Below are 23027 nucleotides of genomic sequence, written 5' to 3' on the forward strand. Positions count from 1 at the left end.
GCCGAAGTAAATAATTTCAATATCATATAGAGAATGAATTTTAAAATACTTAAGTGAAAAATAACTAAAATACTACTCGGGTTACTGGTTGCCAAGATATGGTTGTCCGAAACGAAATTAGAGTGCACCGTTTGCAAATGGCATTCATGAAGGCAATAAAATAAGACAAAATAAAAATATTTTAAAGGGTCAAATAATTCCCTAAACCAATAAACAAAACAAATATTGAACAACGCTTTGTAGGCGGTGGCGTTAGGGTCAGCCACTCGTGTGCACATGGTTTAGATGGGAGAAGATTGTGTAACAGCTTAAGCTCACCACTAGTAAATATTGTTTGCTTTGACTCGTTACGTATGGTTGTCAACCTCACGGTTTTAAAACGCGTCTACTAGGGAGAGGTTTTCACACTCTTCCAATCACTTTGACCAGCTTCTACGCCTATCACGAACATCAAATCATCACGTGACTAATAAAGCAAGCTAAGCTTCTCACGGTAGCCAAAAGGTCCTCTCATGGGCGAAGGATTCGCAACACGATGGAGAGCTTTTAGACCCTAACATTCTCAATGAGTTCCAAAGTGATCCTCATTCTCACCGCTGCCTTCTTAAGCCAAAAGAAAGTCGGGCAAGAATCTCGGTAGTATGAAGTGAAAGCAAAATCGTATCTGGTTCTTCGAATCGATCATAGATTATTGGCCCGATCGTTTGAATCCTGACTATCGAGCTAAAGTAAATTGATCGAGTAGTCCGAATTAGTTGATTTATACCACAAATTTAAAATAGAAAGTAAGTTATTACTCGTTAAATTACAAACATTAAATTTTTACTTCAACAAACGTGGACTGAAATATTTTTAAACGAACAAACAGAAAAATAAATTTAAATAAAAATTAAAAAAAAAAAAAAAAAAAAAAAAAAGTGTATTTAATGCCCACGTTCATTGGAAACAGCAGCACCGCGGTTTTGCTTTACCGTCTTCAATGGCGGAATCATCCTCTTCCACCTTCTTCTTCTTCTCCTTCTCTGCAACTTCCTTGAAGAACTTCGTCAGAAACTGCTCGTACTCCGGCAGTACTGCAAATCCTGGTAAGTAATTTATGTCTATCACATAGTATGTACCATTCCCGTCCCTAATCATGTCGAAATTGAACAGCCTAATCCCCATCGCTTCCCTCAGCCCATTCGATACTTCCCTAACTATCTTCTCCGGCGGCATTTCGATCTCTTCCTCCTTCTCCTCCGCCTCCTTCTTCTCAGCGCCGTTACATTTTTCGCTCTTCTCCTCTGCCCTAGATATTTGCGAAAATTTCATCGCGCCGTCTGGTTTCTTCTCTAGTTCCTCCTCTGTCTCCGCCACATCCGGCAGCGATTTCCGCTTCACGCACACGGATTCCTCTCCAGCGACGTATACTTTGAACATTACTCCGCCGTGGTTCACAAACTCCTGTAGAAGCACTGGCCTATCCAAATCCTTTAATCCGCGTCGATTGAAAACCAGAGACATTTCATGCGATTTCGCACTTCCATCCGACGCCAACGGTTTCGCAATCACTGGAAATTTCACATCCAAATCCCTAATCGAATCGATTTCTCCATCCTCCTGTTTCAGAACGATCTGTTTCGGTACCTCGATCCTCACGCCGCTGTCCGAAGCCTTCACCTGGCTTACCACATCAAGCATGGAGACTCTGTCATAGAGTCGAGCGATTAGGTCCGGTCGATCCACGACAACGACGTCCGGATTCTTCGAGGCGAAGTCCTGCAGATGCTCCGCCCAAGCATCGTCATAGAGTTTGTGAATAATGCAATGAAATGGACCTTGGTGGAGGAGCGGCGTTTGGAGATCGATACGAACCAGGTCGACACCATGGAGCTTGGCGTAATCAACGAGAGAAGGGCGAATCACATTGCGCTCTTTGTTAGGAGGAAAAGCGTAGCCTACTCGAAGGCGATTCGACGAAGAAGAAGAAGAAGAAGAAGCCATGGCTTCTGGTGCAGAGTTCTGTTTGGAATCCGAGAAAGTGAAAAACTCCGATGAGAAAATGAAAAACTCCGATGAGAAAATGGAAAACTCCGGTGAGAAAATGATGAGGGTTTGTGTGTAATTTATACAACTTAAGGGAGGCAGTCGGAAAATATTATAAAATTGAGGGATCAGATTCTCATAATATTAATATAAGTTTTATTTATTATTACAATTAATAAATAAAATAAATAAAATAAATTATTATTTTCCCTTATATTTGTTTAAAACTATTTGCAAAATAATATATAATAAATATTATTTCGGTGTATTTTAATACGTTCGTATAATTATCTCGGACTGGTATACAAAATGGAGTCATTCCACGTGAATCAACCATCAACCTCTTTGCTCGTGGAAGCTCCAAATATTGAAGATGTTATCGTTCCTTCTCACCTAAATTGCAAACGATATAATCACGAACACAACTTAATATCAAAAGACTGTAACACCGTTACGGAAAAAAATTCAAAATTATTGTATAATAAAAATTGAAAACGGAAAGCTAAAAATAATTTATTTATTTTTTAGTTAAAAATATGTACCGTAGCTCGTTGAACTACATTATTCAGATATCGATCGTTATATCTCGTTGATGTTACGATAAAGATCTATGGGAATGGAATATGGATATATTTGGACCATTTGACCTTAAAATATGCTGAAACTATGAACACAATCAATTCCTCCCAAATGTTCAAATTCTATTTACTTTAATTTAATTTCTTTTTACTTTAAAACTTTATTTTATTTTATTTCCAAATTTTCCCATTTATATATCAAAATTCTTTTTTTTTTCTTTTTTTTAATATCATAAACTTTTATTTTTGGAATAAAAATTAAGTTTATATTTTTTTATTCTCCTAAAAAAATATATATTTCATTATAATTTCTAACCTTTTACTCTGAATTTTCAATTTTAGTTAAATAAAAATTATATATTTTAATTATTGACGATAAAAAAAAATATTTTAATCAGTTGAATTATAATTATTATATTTATTACTCTCTCAGAAATTTTCTAATTTTCTTTTCATAGTTATAAATATAATATTTCATATCAACAGTCATCCGTCCTTTTTTAATAATATTTTTTACCAATTGTTCTTGTCATAATTTTTTTAACCCAAAAAACATTTATTAAATAACGAACCAACTCAACTCGACCTAATCAAATTTTTTACGTTGGGTTGGTTCAAATTATTTGAATTATTTATTTAAAATTTTTACTTTTTTATAAATATAAAATGTTAATTCTTAGATATTTAATTAAAATTTACATTTCAAAACGTTAAAAATTATTTTAGAAAGTTGTTGGAGAATAAATAATAAAAAAATTATGAAATAAAGTAAAAATAAAAGTATATATAAAGTTCGACCCACGATAAAGTTTTTATTTGATTTGAATCGAACCCAACTTAAATCAATTCTTAACCTAACTCTAATCATAAGGATCGAGATACGAATTGGATTAAGTTGTTCTAGCTTTTAGAGTCATCGAAACATTATAGAAGCGTGTTCATCGCATTGTTTATATAACTCGATATAAATAATTGATAACTAAGGCAAGTATTCTACTTTTTTGGTAAAGTTTAATATTATTTTCTCTAATTTTGTAATATTTTCTCACTCCTAAATTATTTTACTCTATAAAATAAATGAAAAGTTAAAGTAAATATTCTTGGAGATAATTTAAAATGGTAGCCAGCAATTAAAGACTTTTAATTATTTGACAATTTATTTCTTTTTTATATATATTTTTTAAACTTTTATTTCCTTTTTCTTTTGCTTTGGAATAAAATAAGAACAATAATTAATAATTATACATTTTTTTTTCTCAAAGAACCAATCTTTAAGAGAAAATAAACACTAATAAATAAATAATTAGTTGAGTGGTTGAAACAAAGATCATTTGGTGGATTTGGTGGATTTGTGTAATAATCCGAAAATAATAAATAAATAAATAAAATAAAAATAAAAATAAATTAATTAATTAAAAAAAAAAAGAAAAAAAAAAAAAGAAAGAAAAAGACAGCAGCAGCTTGAAGCTGCTGCCATGGAGAACGGAAGAATGGACAGGTGGATTGATGGGAAAGAAAGAAAAGAGAGGAAGATGGAGGTGTGGGATGAAGAAGGGTGGTTTTATTTTGTGTTAGTGTTATGGATGAGTGGATTGTTAGAGGGTATGGAAGCGTATTAGGGCCTTGATTAGGTTTTAAAAAGGAAGAAAAACGAAGAAGAGTGATTAGCGAAAAACCCAGAAAACAGAGGAGGAAATTTTTGAGAATTCGAGGTTTGGTTGCTTAAAATTGGACATCAATCGAGGGTAAAGGAAGAGGGGTTGTTGCTGAGGAATCATTTGAGGAAGGGGATACGGCCACGAGCTGAATCGGACGGTGATTCGAAGGTAACGAAAAACCCATATCACCGAACCTTTAAATCTCGATATCTTGGTTCATATTGTATAATGAGTTATGAAATAGGGCTTGTTAGAATCGTAATAAGGAGATCTATAAATTTGTAGAAGGAATCAGGATGAAATTCGAATCGTAGAAGGAGGATATGGCTTCGGGATATAGTAGGTATTAACAGAAAAGATGGGAAAATTTCAGAAAACGCAAGGAAGAAGAAGAAGCGCGTGCACTACACGCAGGCGCGTGAGGGCCGCGACTGGGTGTGCGACTGGGTGTGCGACTGGGCGTGCTCCTGGCGCGTGGGACAGACACACCGAGGATGTGAGGGCGCGTGAGGGCGCGTGAAGCATCATTTTGGGTTCCCGGTTTGTCCCGTTCGATTTGTTTTGACCTGTTCTACCTAGATTGACCTATACTTACCTTGAAAATGGTGAAATATAGGTCTAATTGGAAGGAATTGTGTTGAAATACCCTATTAAATGTACAATCAAGAGAGAAAGGGATTCGAAACCAGGTAAGTAGCATATCGACCTTTGAACTAGTTCTTAACTTGTTTTACAACATGTGAGTATGTTGTTTACCTGATTAAGAGCTTAATATGTTATGATGAGCTTTGATGATATTGAGTGTTTATTGTATATTGTGACTGCTTGCCTGTGATGTAAGCATGATATAAATGATTGTGAGAATGTTCTATGTGTTGAACATGATACATGTATGAAAACATGCAGTAACTGTGAGTATGTTATGCATGTTAATAGAAAGATTATGACTCTAAGATATGCTTATTGGTTGTTGAGCTATGGCTTATTTATATGAGTATGATAGTCTACTAATTCCCGCGGAGTTCCTGGGCAACGCGCTGTGTGCTAAGTCAGGGAGCATGAGTACTCTTGACCGTTGGTATATGAGATAAACAGGCCGCCAGAGCAATTAGTAGATGGGCCGTATTTGACCGAGAGCGAGTCTTACATACGAGTCCGAAAATTCTAGATAAGCATATCGAGAGAGAGTCAGTAACCTAGCTGGAGGTAGCTGAGATACCTCATTAATGAATAGATGACCCTAGTAAGAGAAACTAGGAGTCAATGTCGAATAAAACTTAAAAACATTTGCTATGCTAAGCTGGAGGTAGCTGAGATACCTCATTAGTGAACAGATGACCCTAGTAAGAGAAACTAGGAGTCAATGACGAATAAAATTTAAAAACACCTGGAAAGATTAGTTATGAATTCATGAAAGATAAAGTTGGCTACTTACTGGGTAATTTAATTACTCATCAAAATTATTTTTAACTTTTCTTTCCAGATTTAGTTGATGCAGGCCAACCGAGGACGAGGGCGAGACCAGCGGGCTAGGAACTATTTGGGAATCCATGTCTGTGTCTGTTTTGTGTACTTATGCTTTCGCTGTCAAGAATCTACTTCGGTTGTTTTAAGTTTAAATAGCACTGGTTTTAAATGTTTTACTTGATGTTTTTGGAAATATTTTTTTTTAAATTTATCATTGGTTGTCGGAGTTTATTATCGAGGCCAGTAGTAACTCCTGTGAATCGCGTTGACGATGAGCGGCTGTTACAATTTGGAACAAAGATTCTATGTTTTTTTTAATGTAAAGTTGTTATTTTTATGTAAAAATATTAGGACGTGTATAAAATGTTATTTAGTTTATTATTTTTAATATAATGAGTTGAAGTAGGCTTAGCTATGTTTAAATTGGTAATTTATAACGGATATTATACCATTAAAATTAATTTGGAAGGATTAAAAATGTATTTTTAAATAATTTTAAATATTAAAAAGTAATTTTAATAATTTTAAAATCACTCTAAAACATGTCATAAATTTTCTATATAAATTTTCTATAAAAGTAGGTATACGCGTGTATGTGTATATATATATATACACACACGAGAGGTGTTATATTTAAGAAAGAGTGAAAAATTAGGATTTTCTATTATAAAAAAAAATTTAAAGTTCATGGTTGGGTCGGGAATTGAAAGTCTAGAAATTAAAAAATTACACTATAATTGTCTCGTAATAATGACCAAATTTAAATTCAAAAAGTTAGTTTCTTTTAATAATTATTGGATGAAGAATTTTATTTAAACTATATTTTATTTTATGAAAATATTTTTTAATAAAGAATCAAAATTTGAAATTATATTATATTTTGTGAATATTTTAATATTTATGAAAAAAAAATCAGCTATTATCAAAATAAATAAATAAAAAAAAGAATATTAGCAAAATATAGGAATTAAATCATCCTGAATATGAGAATATGATTATTATTCTTTTTTTCTTCTAAATTCCAATTTTAATATTTTACGCGTTTTATTGTTACTTTTCCGTTAATTACTTTTGCATTCTTTAAGGTTTCTCTCTGATTCACAACTTTTTCATTCATTATTTTATATTATAATTTGTTCTTTATTATTGAAGATTTCAACTTAGTTTTAAAATTGAGAATTATTTATGGTTTAATTTTTTTTAAATAATTTATTTTTACTGCATAGCATATATAAATAAAATTTAGGGAAAATTAAATCTAAAAAAAAAAAAAAAAACTATATATATATTTATTAATTCTTTTAAAACAAAAATAACTTTATTTTTCTCAATTTTCCCATAATCTTTCTTCAATTTTTCCATAATCTTTCCCCATCTCGATTTCTTATAACGGTCCAAGCCCATCTCAGTTTCTTATACCTGTCCAAATCCACGGCTAGCAAATTTTATCCTCATAACGGTCCAAGCCCATCTCAGTTTCTTATACCCATCCAAATCCACGGCTAGCAAATTTTATCCTCTTTGAAAAATGAAAATCAAAACCCAGATATCAACTTATAAAAATATTAATGTTCACAATCAATAGTTATCAATTCAAAACCAAGAACCCTAAGAACCCTAAGTTTAAATTTCATGACGATTTAAAGGCAAAATAAGATTTTGATTCTCTTTTTCCTTCTCGGGTAGGGGATGACCATAGGCTATGGTTATATGTATAACTTAACAGCTCGATGAAGCATACTCACAAATTTACAGTCTCTGAAGAACATGCCCATTGATGATTTAGTCGGCATTCGGAATTTCGTACAGTATATATATATGCAACAACTTTCAGAATTGGAAAATATCATTAAGACGTATGAAAAAATAACTAAACAACTCAGGTTTCAATCATTACTAATGCTTGTGATGGTTTGTTCATAAGCTACACACTAAATGATGAGCAAATTTTTGTTACCAAATTGAAGCCCTTGCTGTATGGCCGCCACCATGGTGAAGACAAGGCTTGGGAGAGCGGGATGATGTGGTTTGTTTGTGGATTAGTCATTTCTTTGATACAGATTCAGCTTCTCACAGCTTCTTCCCGCTACTCGTAGTGTGGCCCAAACTAATGCAAGGAGAGAAACAGAGAGGATACCACCTCTTGTTTGAGGAAACTAATGGCTATGAACTACGACCAACCTCACTTGTTTTACACTGCCAACGGTACTGCTGCAACTTCAGTGTAGGCCACACCCTTAGCTTTCTTTTTTGCGCTACTTTTCGATTTTTTAGATTTCCGTTTCTTGGAGAGAGCCTTATCTTCTTGCTCGTCATGAGTCTCGTTCTGCTCATCGGTATGTTCGTTCGGAAGTACCACATCTGCTGTTCTAGTCTTCATATCGGTGTCAACCGGGGGCTCGTCGTTAGAAATTTTGGTATCAGTCTCTGGTTGAATCACTGACATTCCAGTCAGTGTGTAGTCCAACAAAAATGAGCTTCTTACAAGCCTGTCTATCCTGCTGAAATGCCTCTGGGAGTATGGGATTAAACCTTCAAGGAGTTCCCCAATACCTTTGATCTGAAAAAATGATGGATATAAGTATTCTAGGAACATCTACCTTCAAATACAAACTACAAGATCCTGAATGATAGATGACCAATTTCAAGCACCAAAAGTCAGAGCTAATTAAAACACAAAAGTCAGAGCTAATTAGTCCATTATGCGTGCACGCTCGTATACAGAGAGAGCAAGCTTAAAGAAAATGGCCTGGCATAATGCATACTGTAACGACGCATTCCCGTGAACTCATTTTCGTTCCTTTGATTAAAGTTTCTAAACCAAGAGAGAAGGGTCCATTTAAAACTACTTCCTAACACACTTATAATTCTGAACTCTTGTAACTGAACTCGATTGTATTCCATTACGAATGCGATTCCAACGGCCATCTACCAACACGTTTTTTGTTCGTTTCCAAGCTATTTTCAAAAGAAACATTCTGAATACTAGCCAAACTATGGGACTAGGAAAGGAAATCAAAAAACTAATTTTAGTTTTTAGATTTCATAAGCTTCATACTAAAAGGAAAGTCATTTGCCAGATAGGATACATTGAAATATCTATCTTAGATGTGTTCCATGTTAAACTTGAAAAGACAGTAGAAGACGCACCTCAGTGATCTCTGTTGGGGGAAGGATGCTGAAAGCTCTGAAAAGCACAAACTGTGCAACATGGCAAAGTTTAGGCTTCGTATTCCATTCTCTAAGATATTCAAACAATAGACGAAAGTCTTCCTTTCCAAGAGCACCGAGGGTCTTTCCAACATGATTATCATAGTCGTTCTTGCTGTGGAAACAACAAAACTAAGTACATACCAATGAGGTAAACACATAAAACAAAATGTAAAATACTGCTAACCTGCAAAGTTCAGAAAACAGTTCAAAGAGCCTATGTGGCCTACGAAGATCGAAGGCAATTTGAATCGCTTTGGCATAATCAGCATCAGAAACAGCATTTTCCAGTTCCTGGCCTTTCAAAACACCTTCTTCCTGCATTATCAATGTATGCATACGAAGGCTTAAGATAAGAAGCTTAGGATTCTTTCAATCTCTTAATTTAATGTGCAAGCCCAAGACTTATCTGTCATTAGTTCAACGGACAAAGTATTTAACAAGAACACTTATGCTTCGGCTTTTAATTCATTATCTACAAATTATAATAAAACATGGGGGTACTTATAATGAAAACAATTTTAAAAACTTTTGGAAACCATAATCAGACTTTTTCCTTAATCCAAAAAGCTAATAACGTGGCTATAATTATCTCAAGTTTGGATGGTTTTCTGTAAACTCCAACGGAGAATTACAGATTTTTGTATCCGACCTTTTCAATAAATCAATGAATGTCAGCTTTCCATAATAGGCCAATATATTAAAAGTACCATTCACCATGAATGGATGTGATAATCGACCCGACCTTCACCCACTTGAGCGGGCCATAACTCTCTTAGATGGTCCCGATAGCTCAATAGTCACCTTCCTAGGTGCAATAAATCACAGATTTGGAAAAATAATAAAGCCCCTCACAGCATAATGCCAAAGGCTCACGGCCACTATCACTCAACGACATGTACACATGCTCAAAGTTCTCTCGGAATGTCAGCTACTTCTAACCTCCATTCAAACCTCAAGCACCCCATCGCCGGAACAACAAGCACTCTACCCACAGATCAGGGATAACCAATCTAACCATGATAAATCCTCTAGATGTTAGAACCCACAGATCAAATTCAATTCGAACAAGAAAAGAAAATTAATTCTCAATTTTGAGGTTCCATAGATTAAAAATAACAATTTTAAAAAAATCTATAGAGCACCATAGACTTGCAAAAAGGTTCCATTTGTCAAAAGATTAAACCATCTTAAATCTTTAATTTCTAATAATTTAGCATCCATTAAAGATCCTAAACAAAAATGCAGAACTGCATAGATAATAAGATATCCATCTAACCTCTTTTCGAAAAGCTTCCTCTTTATCAAGTGCTGTTGAATCATACCAGAGATTGACAGCAGCATCGCTACCACCTGTAGCAAGCATTTCTGTCTTTTTTCCCACAGCTAATGCCCATATCTGCACACTAAAATGTCGTCAGTAACAAATTTCTTCACCTTATTTTCTTTTGTAAGTGACAATTAAATTGAAACTACATTATTTTCATTCATTGGCAGGAAAAAGAGATAAAGGTTGCAATCTTAAACATAAGCCTTAAAAAGTGCTCCTCCAATAAGTTCTTACGTCAAATATCATTTTAAAAAAATGTCCTCTTATGCGTTTAATGAATAAAAAACATGGGTATGTTATGAAATTGATAAAATTTAAAAGAAAAATAGGATTAGGGCTAAAAAAAATTATTTGTTTTAATTTATTAATTTTGGAAAAGTTATTAAATGGTTAATTAGTGAAAACTTTATTTTACTGAACTTAATGAGTTAATGAGATTTTTTTTTTTTTTTTTTTTTTTTTTTTTTTGTTAAAATTGGTGGGTAAGTTAGCAAAAATTGAACTAGGTTTTAAGGTTATATTTGATGAAATTAAAAGTTCAGTGTCCAAATTGATACAGCCTTCCAAGGTTTTAAGGTTATAGTCAATTGCTCGCCTTGTCTTCATGCTGATCATAGACGGCAATCCGCTCTTCTGTTTTTACTGTCCATAGCATAACTGATCCATCAGCACCTGCAAAAGACGATTACTTGGTTGTGTCAAATCTAACTTAGTACACTTGTGATAACTGCCAAACTCAATAATGGTGGGAATCAATACCGCAAGATACAAGTTGGGTGCCACGAGTAAGAAAAGAAGCCCTCAACACACTTGACATATGACCTTCAAAAGTTTTCAAGCAGGAACCATCTGATATTGCCCATATCTTAATCGTTTTATCACCCGAAGCAGTGACCACACATTGATCAACTGGAGAAAACTCTACAGACCAAATCCCCCTTTTATGTCCTCTAAGCACAACTACAGATACCAGATCAGGAAGCCTCCAAACACAAGCCGTTCGGTCCTAACAATGAAAAATTAAAAGATGCATAACGAACTAAGGCAGAATTCTTCAGCAGAAAGTGACAAGAAATCAACATAAATTGACAAGATGAAATGTAGAACACAAGCTCTCATGGAAAAGTTGAAAGAGCCTATCTTTTTATGACAGTCAAGAGCCAACTAAGTTGTCCATTGTGCACCTAGCTTACTAAACACTCAAGTACACAAAATGAAGGCTTTTCCAAAATCCCTCAAGAAGGCTCTGAAATTAACTTAGTAATCAAACCACTAAAAGAAGCTCAAATCCACTACTAGAAGGAGAAGTTGAAGGTCAGAATTGAATTTCAAATGGCCCTTTATCGATTATAATTCCGATTGAATTGAATTGAATTTTAAATGGCACTACTAGGAGAAGTTGAAGACCAAACCACCAAAAGAAGCTCAAATCCACTACAAATTATAATTGGAAAATATGAGAGGAGAAAAACCACCCCCACGTACAAAAGATGGCTCAAGTTTAATTAAAAGAAGAATTTAGTTGCAAAACAATGTTGATGATGTGCCCCAATTAGAAGCCAAATATTTAGCACTCTCAAAGCTGTTTAAAATCTCTAGCGGAGTGTTAATAATTTTGAACTCTCTCACCACTCTCCACTCTCAGAGTTGAAATCAAGAATGCTTATTTCAGGAAGGGTCAAGTATTGCGATATAAGACTGCCGGTGGCAGGACAGAACTTATTTGGAAGTGAGCTGAAATATTAATTACAAATTACTAACCTGAGAACCACTGCAAACTAAACTGTCATTTGGTGCAACTGCGATGGAATTGATATCCTTGTCATGGGCAGCTACAATGGCTTTAGCTTTCAAATTAATAGGTTTGTTTGCATCCTCTGAAAGACCATCAAAACTCCACACCTTAAGAGTACGATCACTAAACAAGACAATGATATTCTGTCAGCAAGTAACCTAAAAACATTTACACAAAAATTACAATGGGTATATGCATTTTGCGCAAAACAAAATGGAAAACAAAAAAAGTGGAAAAAAATCGATGGGCACAAAGTACTAACTAACAAGTTTATTTAGAGAGGAGATTTGATGGAGGGCGATAAATATATCAGATCGAGATCCTGCAAAACCATGACACTGTATCCACGCCGTCCAAAAAATACCCCTAATCCAACTCAACCCAACTTGTGTACAAGCCTAGCCACATTCATGTCCTATTTTAAAAACTAACATGTCACAGTGCCATGTCTTATAGTATCAGTGTCTACCATGCCTTTTAGCTTCTCATGGTAATCCTACAACCTTCTTAGTTTATATGCTAAGAAAATCCTTTTTTAAAAGTCCACACAAGTTCCATGGCCCAGATTTTAGAGATATCAAAGTTTTTCTTATTAAGCTCACCCAAAGATTCAAACACACAACCTCTAGACACCATAGGCCTTATCCAACAAAGCCACCCCTTGGGGGCACAAAAAACCACATGAATTGATCATCATGTCATCCGTTTGAGAAATCTCTCTCCAAGCGAACATTATGCACTATCATTAATTAAAAATTGCTAGTCAATGCCTCCATCTACAGAACGCAATTTTAAATGAAAATGAAACAGGCATTCAATAAAATCCACCTACCTACTGCCACTAACAAAGAAGTCCCGTCTCTTCTTTGAAAATGCAACAGCTCCAACTGCTCCCATGTGACCTACACCAACACCAATGCATGTTTTGCTTTCTGCTTCCCACAACCTAACCTATACAGGAAAACGTATGAGATGGAAGTATACATTTCTTGAAGTTAACCAATCATAAAATAGAAAGTGTTTGACCAACTAATATAATGTGCCAATACATCGTACTCATAGGTCAAATTCAGATTCAGGACTAGTTAATCACAGCAAGAATAAAGAGGAATGACCATAAAAATGTGTGTGTGTGCGTGTGTCTATATATATAAAATAAAAAAAAAGTATGAAAAATCTTACATGAAGAGAAAAGAAAGATAAGCAAGTTCATCTGAAACAGGGAATTGACAACTTACATTGTTGTCTTTACTTCCAGTGACAATAAGTGTAGTTCCCGAGCTTGATACACAGGAGTCAAGACAAAGAACTATATCCGTATGACCAGCCAATATGAATGAGCATGACATGGAAGCAACATCATAAACTCTGATCTGTAAACATCCAGATTTTATTCATTTAACGATCAAGATGTCCATATAGATGTCAATTTAATCAAAGAGAATAAGTAGTCCATCATATCTAAATGCAATGGTAGTGAAAATAGATTATCTGAGGGTAGCTGCAGCCAGGATAGCTATAGAAACAGTACTGTCATCAAACAGAAATGGGAAAATCTATCAGGTGAGCACCCGTTAAAGATGGTTCACCTAGTTTCCACAAACTGCCATATGGAAATTGAGAGACCCTTCGCATAGTCAGGCCCCTCCATAACATATTAAAATTTGAGATTCACAGGATCAATTAAGTTAGCAAACAAAGATCTTAATTAGGAAGGAAGAGTAATTTACATGTTCAACATTGGTAGCAACTGCAAGAAATTGTTCATCATCACCCAAAAACTTCATGTCCACGATCTCTTCATTATAACCTATCAGCCTTTTGCTTGTAGTCAAACTTATTTCGCCTTCCAAGGTTTTCACTGGAGAATAAAAAATAAACTGCTGATCAGCTGTCACACAAAGCAATCCTCGATCTGAAGGCAACAGGACGGCAGCAGTGAAGCCCCTGTTCTGTTCATCCATCTTGGTAGAAACATCTGAGGACTTTTGCTCAAACAAGCAAACTGCACTGAAAATGTAGTTTTTGATGTAAAAACATTCATAATACAGGGGGAAAAGTGTCAAAAAAGATTTACCATCCATATGCATACTAGGCGATATCATGTGGCATGCAAGCAATAGTACAACATTACAAATGATTGTAAAAACACATACAGAATAAGTTTTATGGAAAAAAAACAACTTAAGAAGTAAACGCACAACTCACTATCATCCTTTCGACTAACATTTATTATATTAAGGCATGTGGTCAGGAGCAATCATTTATTACACCCCAACCTGTACTCTCTTCTTGTCAATACAAGTGTTTCTTCATACATATGGTAAAATGAAATAACAAACAAACAATCAAAGCGTGGAAGAGCAATTATATGATATTTGAAACTATACCTCTCAGAACTCCATAGACGTACAACCCCACGTTCTCCAACTGTAATAAAGTAGATTTCAGAGGACACGCTAGTTTCCTTTCTTTTTTGACTTAAAGAACCAACACATGAAGCAAAATCTGATCCAGATTTAATAACAAGAACAGCTTCAAGGACTTCATAAGTTAGGACAGTCTTCTTGCAGGTATAATTACGCAGGTTCCACACATTCACAACCTGAAATCATGATGTTATTGCCTGTCAGCTCGTTTCAAGGAATTTTGCAAGACCACAAGCAATATATTAGTATATAACTACCACTCAGTAATTATCTAAAACTTTGTACTAAACACCTGCTGTAATTATCTAAAACTAAAAACTAACCATAGCTAGAACTGTTGAGTATAAACCTCGTTTTTGTACTCATCATTCATCATTTTTTAATTTTATGTTGAAGAGTGTTTGGACCATCTTACGTGTATCTCAACTAATTTTACAAGGCAACCACCTAACTCTACCATATATAGTTGTTAAGGAATCTCAAAGGATATTACATGCTACCATAGTTTGTATCATCTACTTCACTTTTTTCATTGACCTTGATGAGTGTGAGGCCAACTATGGGTGGTGTACTCCTCATTCATCAATGAAAAGTTGATACATTGAAAGACATGGGCTATCCCTGAAACTCCTATCCACATCCTCTAAATTCTACTGCTTCTATTCATCCAAGTCTACCACTAGGTTGCCAGACAAATTTCTCCGTAAAAGCATTTTGTTTCCTTCAAATAACCCACGAACCCAATGGAATTTGCACTAGTAAGATGTCAACTTAAGAAGGTCAATCCCTACGATTATAGATAATTGATTGACCACCAATATAGCAACTCTTGTTCAATACGTTGCAGTTGATACTTTCTCCTTTTTCAGGACTCTGAATAAAGTTGAGTCCAGTGCAACGGGCAGTGAGGTGGTGCAGGTCCACCATTCCCTAAAAGGTAAGCTAGTAAATGCAAGCTCTAATTTACGCCTGCCCATAGGCTGTTCATCATCCGACAGAGATTTATGCTTACATGTCCAAATTTCTAGTCTATGATTTGGCAAATCAAAAATAACAACAATTGTTCAGCCATACAATAGCATATCAACATTTGAATAAATATCTGTTTACACAGCAATAGTAGAAACTTTTTAAGCCAATCAACTTACAATGCATTGTGGCAGCCTCGGTTATACAAAGTAGAATTATAGAGTGCAGGTTGCAAAATCAATAAAAGTAAAACAAAAAAGCAACCACACATAATTCAACTTGAAACGGAGAAAAATAACAAGAAACATATATATGTGGCTGATCAGCACAGTAAATGGTCCTTCAAGGGAAGACACAAATTTGGAAAAATAATAAAATAATAATTGAAAAGGGAAAGGGAAGGAGGAGAGAAGAAATAAAGTCTTGCCTTATCTCTTCCAGCACTTAGTAAGGTCCAACCATCTTCAGATATAGCAAATGATGTCACAGTTGACTCGTGACCAAGTGTAGCAATGCACTTCTTAGACATAAGATCCCAAACTCGAACACTCCCATCCTCACTTCCAGAGAAAAGCTGAAATACAAAGGCCAATCTCAGTAATTGTAAAAAGTACAACCAATAAGAAATTGGAAACAGAAGGCATCCTATCAATCATGTTATTTCTTGATAAGCTGAACTCAAACAATTTGAAGGCAGAACTCATAAGTGATACTAATTTTAGCGTTTTTATGGCATTTTCAAATATAAAAAATGAGGACACAAACAAAGAAGGCATAGATCACATAATATCATTTCACAACCATAAAATTATTAAACGTAATAAGGTAATACTAAATAGGCTGTTGAGTCCTATACGTGAAAAAGAAAACGTCGACCAAAAGCGATAAAATTGAGGAATAAATGTAATAGTTGTTGGAATCAGCTTTGGACACAAGACAGGAACAACCATGAGACGGCATCTCCTTTAGTATTTGCAACTCTTCTCTAAATAGAAGATAAATTTCATCGAAATCTGTAGCACATAAATCCATTCCTCTAAAATAACGAGATGCCATTTGCTCACCCTTGACAAAGACTATGGTCCACATAACTTTTCTAATAATTCAATATCTAACCACAATCAACATTCGAGTAAAACATTCCCCTTTCAACCTACTTTCTTCGAGTAGCATCTGTAATAGTGAATGATAAGCGGCGAGGATATTTGTAACAATTTCCTTTACAATGCATCAGGTTACAGAAAGTCAAAATAGAAGTCTTCTGATTCTGATACTTACCAATTGTTTGTTAGGATCAGGATGAAATAGAATGCTAGAAACGACCCCTTTGTGACCAGTGAAGTAATGAGTACAGAAGCCACCATCGACATCCCAAACAAGGACTTTCCTATCAGCTCCTGCTGTAGCTAACAATCCCCCAGATAAATGGCAAGTCATACCCATCACAGGACCATCATGCCCCTATTTGAAGTCAAAAGACAAAACAAGGAAACAAAAAATGAAGTGGAAAGCATCAGTCCCTCACTACTACCAATATGTTCATTCAGTTTGTTGCCAAAAACATTATTGAAGATAAAAGGAAAAAATGCAGGATAGAAAAACAGCATATTAATTCGATAATTCTCTCTTCAAAGAAAAAAAAAAAAAAAGGAATATGTTTAATTCATATGGAAGTCAAACATTCCCATAGATCGAACATCCACTGTCAAGAACCACTTAAAAGTTGTAATCCTAAAATTATAGACTTCCTACTTTACTTCATACTCAATTCTAGAAAATTGAGGCTCAACCAGGTACATAGAGGTACAATTCCCTTATCATTTACAAGGTATAGCAAAATATAATCTTTAAATTTTGAAAATTTAGGTATACAAATTAGAGAGAATACTTTAAAATATTAACTTTCTATACAATTGTTGAATCTTTTGACTAACAGTTGAGAATCCTCCCCCCCCCCCCCCCCCCCCCCCCGGTGTTTATAGTCGCAATAACCAACTTGACACGTTCATTTAAAAGCAGAGGGACCAAATTAAGCTTCCATTCGTTAAACCATCACTCAATACTCAAATAAAAACACTAGATGAACTTCAATCCCTTATTTACCTTCCAAGACCGAACACACTTCATGGTCGAGAGGTCCCATACTCGAATCTGCCGGCTGTGGCCCGCAGAGAACAGCAATTTATCATTCGGACTTAATGCCAGAGCAGTGAACACCTCAGACTCGCCACCTTCCACAGTCGACCGAATGGCCGCAGTGTCTGCATCGACGATCTTTATCGAGTCGCCACAAGCACAGGCGATGAAAGAAGCGTCTGATGATACTACAAAAGCCCCGCCTTCGTAGAACTGTTGAAGGAATGGAACACAACGGTAGTTCTTCTTGAAGGGAGGAGTCGCCATTGGAGGCAGAAGCAATACGAGAGAGAACACAGGGTTTTGGAACGGTGAAACGAGGCTAGGGTTTAGGGAGAATTATAAACGATTGAATTACTCAAAATTTCAAACTTTTATTTATAAATATGTTTATCACGTTATCTTAAATATTTTATTTGTAATTAATTTATTTTTTTTTATTTGTTGTATCCTATTTAAATATTATGAATATGGATAAGAATAAATCATTCTAATTATATTTCAATTTTAAAATTTAAATTAAATATGCATAATATGTTATATTAAATTCTAGGATATTATAAAATAATAATTATACAAATTTTTATCATAAAACATATTAATAAATTGATTATTAAATAACTATATTTATGTTATTGCTATATAAATATATTATATTAAACACATTTTCGCGTTTCTTCAATCTCTATACTGAGCATACGCTTCGTTGATTAAATTTGAAATATTTTCTTTTTTTATTTAAAATATTTAAAATCTTATTTATAAACGACCGCTTGAAATGACTTCTAATATTTATAAGTATTTAAAAAAATCAACACATGTTCTAATTATGTTCATAGTGACCAATTTTTCCAAAAGGCTCGGCATAATTACAACCTTTCTTCAACTCCCAGTAGTTGTAGGTTCTCTATCAAAATTTATGTACTTTAACCCTTTTGTCTCGTGCCTATGTTCTTCTTTGTGTTTGGACTCGTGTTTTTTGTGCTATAGTTGATAGTACAATTGAGTGAGGTGAAATTTCTTCTTTTAAAAGAAAAGGTAGAGTCGTTATAATAATCACGACATGCATGTTGCATTTTAAACAAGCACCTTGCATTTTAAACATGCATGTTGCATTTTCAGGATAGAAATCCTTATTTTATTAACTATTTGGCTGACGGGTTCATAAGCAATAGAACTCCTTATCCTTATTAAACAAGCACCTTGCAATTGTAAAGATCATTTGATCGATTTACTTTGAATACGACATCTAAAAAAAAAACGTGCGTATTGAGGTACACGTTCTCATGTCAGCATAAACGTGCACATCGAGGTACAAGTTGATTCAATGACAAAAAATAAATAAAAGATAGGATTTCATTGTATATGAAAATTACAAAGAGAGAATATACAAGGCAGATAATTTGATACCATTATCCATCATAAACTTGGGATGGACACATAAAAATGGAAGATTTTCTTCCTACACTTTAATTAAGAGGTTGTCAATGACTTTCATAAGATCAGGCCTTCAGTTATGTTCAAAAGCTAATATTCTAAACAAAACCATTGGTCCTTAGATATCATTTCCAAAAAAATAGTAAAAAAAAAAAAAAAAAAGAGACCCAATTATATTATAATAGAACATCAAAATGAACCTAATAATAATGCACAAATTATAAATAAAAATTGGGTAAATCTTAATTAATTTTGTTGGGCAGGCAGGATTTGTGGTCAACATGAAACCCCACCTTCAAAATCCACCATCAATTTGATAAGTTTCTTGTTGCTTATCCCTTGTTGATATACAACAGATTCCTCCAAACTGCACCAATAATAAAATAATTTAATTAAATCTTGTGAATTCCCAAAAGAAACTGAAATATCTAGAACAAAATTTCATAATCTATCTTCAATTATTATAGTAGCTACAATAAAGGCTTTGAATTTTCAATTTGCTTCACTAAATTCTATGTCACATTACAAATTTTAAACTAATTAAGTTATTAGGCATAAATTAATCAAATTGTTCAAACACAAAATAAAAAACGCATTAAGTTGCTGAACACAATTTTAAAGTTCATCAAATAGATATAAATTCAGAAATAATGAACTAAGCTTGTAATTTAATAAGGGTGATGTGGCTGAATATAAAACCGCAGAATTGAGAAGGGAGAGAGCGGGAACCTGGAATGCGTGAAAGCTTCAGAAGAGGGCGGTAATAGCATGTGGGCGAGTGTAAGAGCTTCCTCATGAGAATTAATGATATTATTGAAGCATAAATATCGACCGTAGGATGAGACATCTTCAAGCACGCATATATGAGCATCAACTATGAACTTGAGATCTACGGTCACCAACAGCCCATCTTCGTACATCTCAGCCGCTCCTTTCAAATACGGATTATTGATCGTCAAGTCGTGGCCCATTACCAGCCCTCCATTTATGGACACCATATTCACCCCACGATCCATTGCCAGGGCCCACGCGGTTTTCTCCGCTAGGGTTTTCGATAGAGCGTGCCACAGCTGTTCAAAAACCCACAACAGTTAGAATGGTAAAAAAAAAAAAAAAAAAAAAAAAAAAAAAGGGGAAATAGGGGGTTTAGGGGTAAAAAGGAAAAGTTACCTTGAACTTCTTGCAGAGATTGACGTCGCTCCAGTGGCGTTCATCAACGTCGGACGACATCGTTTTGATGCCGTCACGCCAAATTACCGCAGTAACGGAGGAGGTGAAAATAACTTTCTCGATGGTGTCCGTTTGGGCACATGCTTCCAGAACATTATGAGCTGCTCTTACTTCAATTTCCACCATTAATTCCTGCCACCCAAACAACACGCCTTTATTCATCACATATTGTCCTTTTAATAAATAAATTGATATTGAATTTGGAGTAATTTGAAATGTCATGAAAGTGGTTTTTATTAATTTCAAATTCAATTCTAAGCATTTTTCTTTCAACCTTTAAAACTAATTTTGACGGTATAAAAATATAAAACTAAATCACATTAAACTAATCATAATTTCGATGATATGAACAATACTTAAAAACTGAAATTATTTATAGAAGTGTTTTTAATTTCTTTACAGATCTTGGACAAAGAAAATCATCTTAATCCGACTACTAATTTTCCACTTGTTCAGTTATCCAACAAATATATTTCCTGACAAAAATTCATGTTAAAAATTCCATTACAAGGTTAAGTTCCAAATCTGTTGAACTAATATTAACAATGTTTCAAAAGCTCTAGACGAACTGAAAGATCAACTAAATTTGAAGTATATCAAAATATAATAAGATTTATGCTTAATTCATATCATGATTAATGTAGTAACGAACAAAAATGAAGTATGGAAAAACGATCGGTGACAGCAAAATTCCTATACTAAAACAGGAAGCAAAATTCCTTTCTAGAGAGAGAAAGTAGAGAGAGAGAGAGAGAGAAGAAAAGGTACATCGTAGGTGGAATGATCAGGAGGAGGCTGAAAGGAGTAGAACAAAGCGGAGCATCCTTTAAGAGCGTTCATAATGCTATGATAATCCAACGGATCCGAACGGCAAACCTTCAATTTGTTCGTATTTCCCTTAACACACTGCAATTCCTCTAAAACTCGCCACAAAATCAAACACACATTTCAGCAATTACGACAAAATCAAAACCGAAATCAGATTCAGATTCACGAGAAATTAAGAATCACAATAGCAAAACTCATTTCGATTCAATTCAATTCAATTCTTACCGTGATTCTGAACAGAGGCATGAACATTATAGCCTCTCTGCAACAGCGCAGCCACCAGCGCCGAGCCTGTGCCGCTGGAAGCGTCCATTACGCAGACGGTCTTAGCGGCGGGAGCCATTAGAGAGCGAGAGAAAAGGAAGGAAGACAAAGAGGGAGAAGAAGTCGAGAAGTGTTAGAGAAAGGGGGGAAAAGGGATTTGGTATATAAAGAAAGAAAGAAAAAAGAAAGGGCATTGAAAGAGGGTGGTGATTTAGTTGGGGAGTTGGAGGTTAAGAGCTGAATTTTCTTCAATTATTGTATTTAATCATAACAACATTTAACAAATTAAATAAATAATAATAATAATAATTTCACGGGTTTCGTTGACATTCCAACCTCTAACATTTTGATCGAGATATAAATAAATTTATTCATCAAAATTATTCACTGATATCGACGTTTTATCGAAATTATCAGTGTTTTAAAACAACATACTGAACCGTTTCATTTATGGTAATACTTTTAGCCTATTTTTGTTGTGTTTTAAGAACAATACTCGGTTGAATCTTATTTTAGTTCAATAATGATAGAGGAAGATCGAGCTAAAAAAAACACTACGAGCCTCTTCGGTCGAAGTTGAAGTGTTTTCTCTATGTTTATTGATATTCGTCGACAATGTAAGTAGAGATATCCACGGGAGGAGGCAATTTTACTGACTCTATCCCTACTGTAATTTTTTCAAGGGGCAACAATGTAAGTAGAGATATCCACGGGGGGGTGATTACTTGCGGAAAACTTATCCACGGTGATTTTTTATTTATTATTATTTTAAAAAAAGAGTAAAAAAATTCTAATAAATAAATAAATATATATATATATATATATATAAGGCAATTTAATTTCTAAAAGAATCAAAATTTAATATAATAACATAGTTTTTAATAATTAAAAAAATACTAAAAAAAACAATTAATTTATTTTTTTAATAAAGCCAACAGACATATATGTGTCGACAATATATTTATATTAAACGGAGACGGGTGGGGTGGGGAATATACTCCCGTCCCTATTTATCTAACATGGAAAAAATGTTCCTCACTCCCTCTCTCATTTATAGTCTAAATGGAGAATCTCCTCCCCGTTCGAGGCAGGTCTCCGTAGGTAAAATAGAATCTTTAAATGTGAAGTTGAATTTAACGAAATTAGTGTGGGGTGGGGAATATACTCCCGTCCCTATTTATCGGAAAAAATGTTTCTCACTCCCTCTCTCATTCATCGTTTAAATGGAGAATCTCCTCCCCGTTCGAGGCAGGTCCCCGTTTAAATGTGAAGTTGAATTTAACGGAATTACTGTACAATTTACAATGAAGAGGTAAATTTGACACAAAAAATTCTTCTTAGATTATACGATTATAGACATCTACAGATCACATCTATACGGCCATATTTTTGCCATAAATAAAAATTTATAAATGTTACAAAATTAGGCGACTTACTATGAATAGACACACGTGTTTGGGTTGGTCGAGTTGGCTACGATAACGAACCAAAAAGAGTTCACAACCCGCCTAACTCGACCTTTATTTTTCGGTTGGATTGACTTAGGTTGTCGAGCTATTTAATTATTTTCTTAATTAATTTTAAAATATCTATTTATCCATAATACATGTTGCATTAATAAATCAGACATTAATCCATAACTATTCAAACAATAATTAGTTAAGTTCTTAA

General features: G+C 34.3%; 3 protein-coding genes and 1 long non-coding RNA gene across 4 annotated transcripts; 1 reads left to right on the top strand and 3 right to left on the bottom strand.

The window, feature by feature from the left end:
* Positions 1-755: 755 nt before the first annotated feature.
* Positions 756-2154, bottom strand: LOC111777536 (inositol-tetrakisphosphate 1-kinase 2). Its single transcript, XM_023657178.2, has one exon. The coding sequence runs from the start codon at positions 1981-1983 to the stop codon at positions 937-939; it is 1047 nt and encodes a 348-aa protein (XP_023512946.2). The 5' UTR covers positions 1984-2154; the 3' UTR covers positions 756-936.
* Positions 2155-4183: 2029 nt separating this feature from the next.
* LOC147789066 (uncharacterized) lies at positions 4184-5962 on the top strand. Its single transcript, XR_015412098.1, has 3 exons — positions 4184-4801; positions 4878-4950; positions 5745-5962. It is a non-coding gene; the product is annotated as an uncharacterized LOC147789066 (long non-coding RNA).
* Positions 5963-7476: 1514 nt separating this feature from the next.
* TOZ (Transducin family protein / WD-40 repeat family protein) lies at positions 7477-17941 on the bottom strand. Its single transcript, XM_023657033.2, has 14 exons — positions 17565-17941; positions 16740-16922; positions 15889-16035; positions 14454-14668; positions 13794-14073; positions 13302-13436; positions 12896-13014; positions 12030-12186; positions 11028-11274; positions 10864-10940; positions 10218-10337; positions 9126-9256; positions 8879-9053; positions 7477-8288 (listed from the first exon to the last, which is right to left on the bottom strand). The coding sequence occupies exons 1-14, from the start codon at positions 17862-17864 to the stop codon at positions 7920-7922; spliced, it is 2655 nt and encodes an 884-aa protein (XP_023512801.2). The 5' UTR covers positions 17865-17941; the 3' UTR covers positions 7477-7919.
* Positions 17942-18935: 994 nt separating this feature from the next.
* Positions 18936-21558, bottom strand: LOC111776899 (cinnamoyl-CoA reductase-like SNL6). Its single transcript, XM_023656301.2, has 5 exons — positions 21318-21558; positions 21033-21181; positions 20205-20396; positions 19764-20104; positions 18936-19401 (listed from the first exon to the last, which is right to left on the bottom strand). Exons 1-5 carry the CDS (start codon positions 21433-21435, stop codon positions 19311-19313), a joined length of 891 nt encoding a protein of 296 aa, XP_023512069.1. The 5' UTR covers positions 21436-21558; the 3' UTR covers positions 18936-19310.
* Between the last annotated feature and the right edge of the window lie 1469 nt (positions 21559-23027).

Source organism: Cucurbita pepo, chromosome 16 (genome assembly GCF_057944985.1).
Source record: "Cucurbita pepo subsp. pepo isolate OVF chromosome 16, ASM5794498v1, whole genome shotgun sequence".
Lineage (NCBI taxonomy): Eukaryota > Viridiplantae > Streptophyta > Magnoliopsida > Cucurbitales > Cucurbitaceae > Cucurbita > Cucurbita pepo.

Bases quoted from the DNA above. Each gene is read 5' to 3' on its own strand.
- LOC111777536 (XM_023657178.2), bottom strand. From the start codon at position 1,983: ATGGCTTCTTCTTCTTCTTCTTCTTCGTCGAATCGCCTTCGAGTAGGC.
- TOZ (XM_023657033.2), bottom strand. From the start codon at position 17,864: ATGGCGACTCCTCCCTTCAAGAAGAACTACCGTTGTGTTCCATTCCTT. The intron at 16,036-16,739 runs GTAAGTATCAGA...TTTGTATTTCAG, and splicing joins CTGATCCTAACAAACAATTG to CTTTTCTCTGGAAGTGAGGA. The intron at 11,275-12,029 runs GTTAGTAATTTG...TTTCATTGTTAG, and splicing joins TAGTTTGCAGTGGTTCTCAG to GACCGAACGGCTTGTGTTTG.
- LOC111776899 (XM_023656301.2), bottom strand. From the start codon at position 21,435: ATGGCTCCCGCCGCTAAGACCGTCTGCGTAATGGACGCTTCCAGCGGC. The intron at 21,182-21,317 runs GTAAGAATTGAA...GGCGAGTTTTAG, and splicing joins TGCCTCTGTTCAGAATCACG to AGGAATTGCAGTGTGTTAAG. The intron at 20,105-20,204 runs GTAACTTTTCCT...GTTTTTGAACAG, and splicing joins ATCTCTGCAAGAAGTTCAAG to CTGTGGCACGCTCTATCGAA.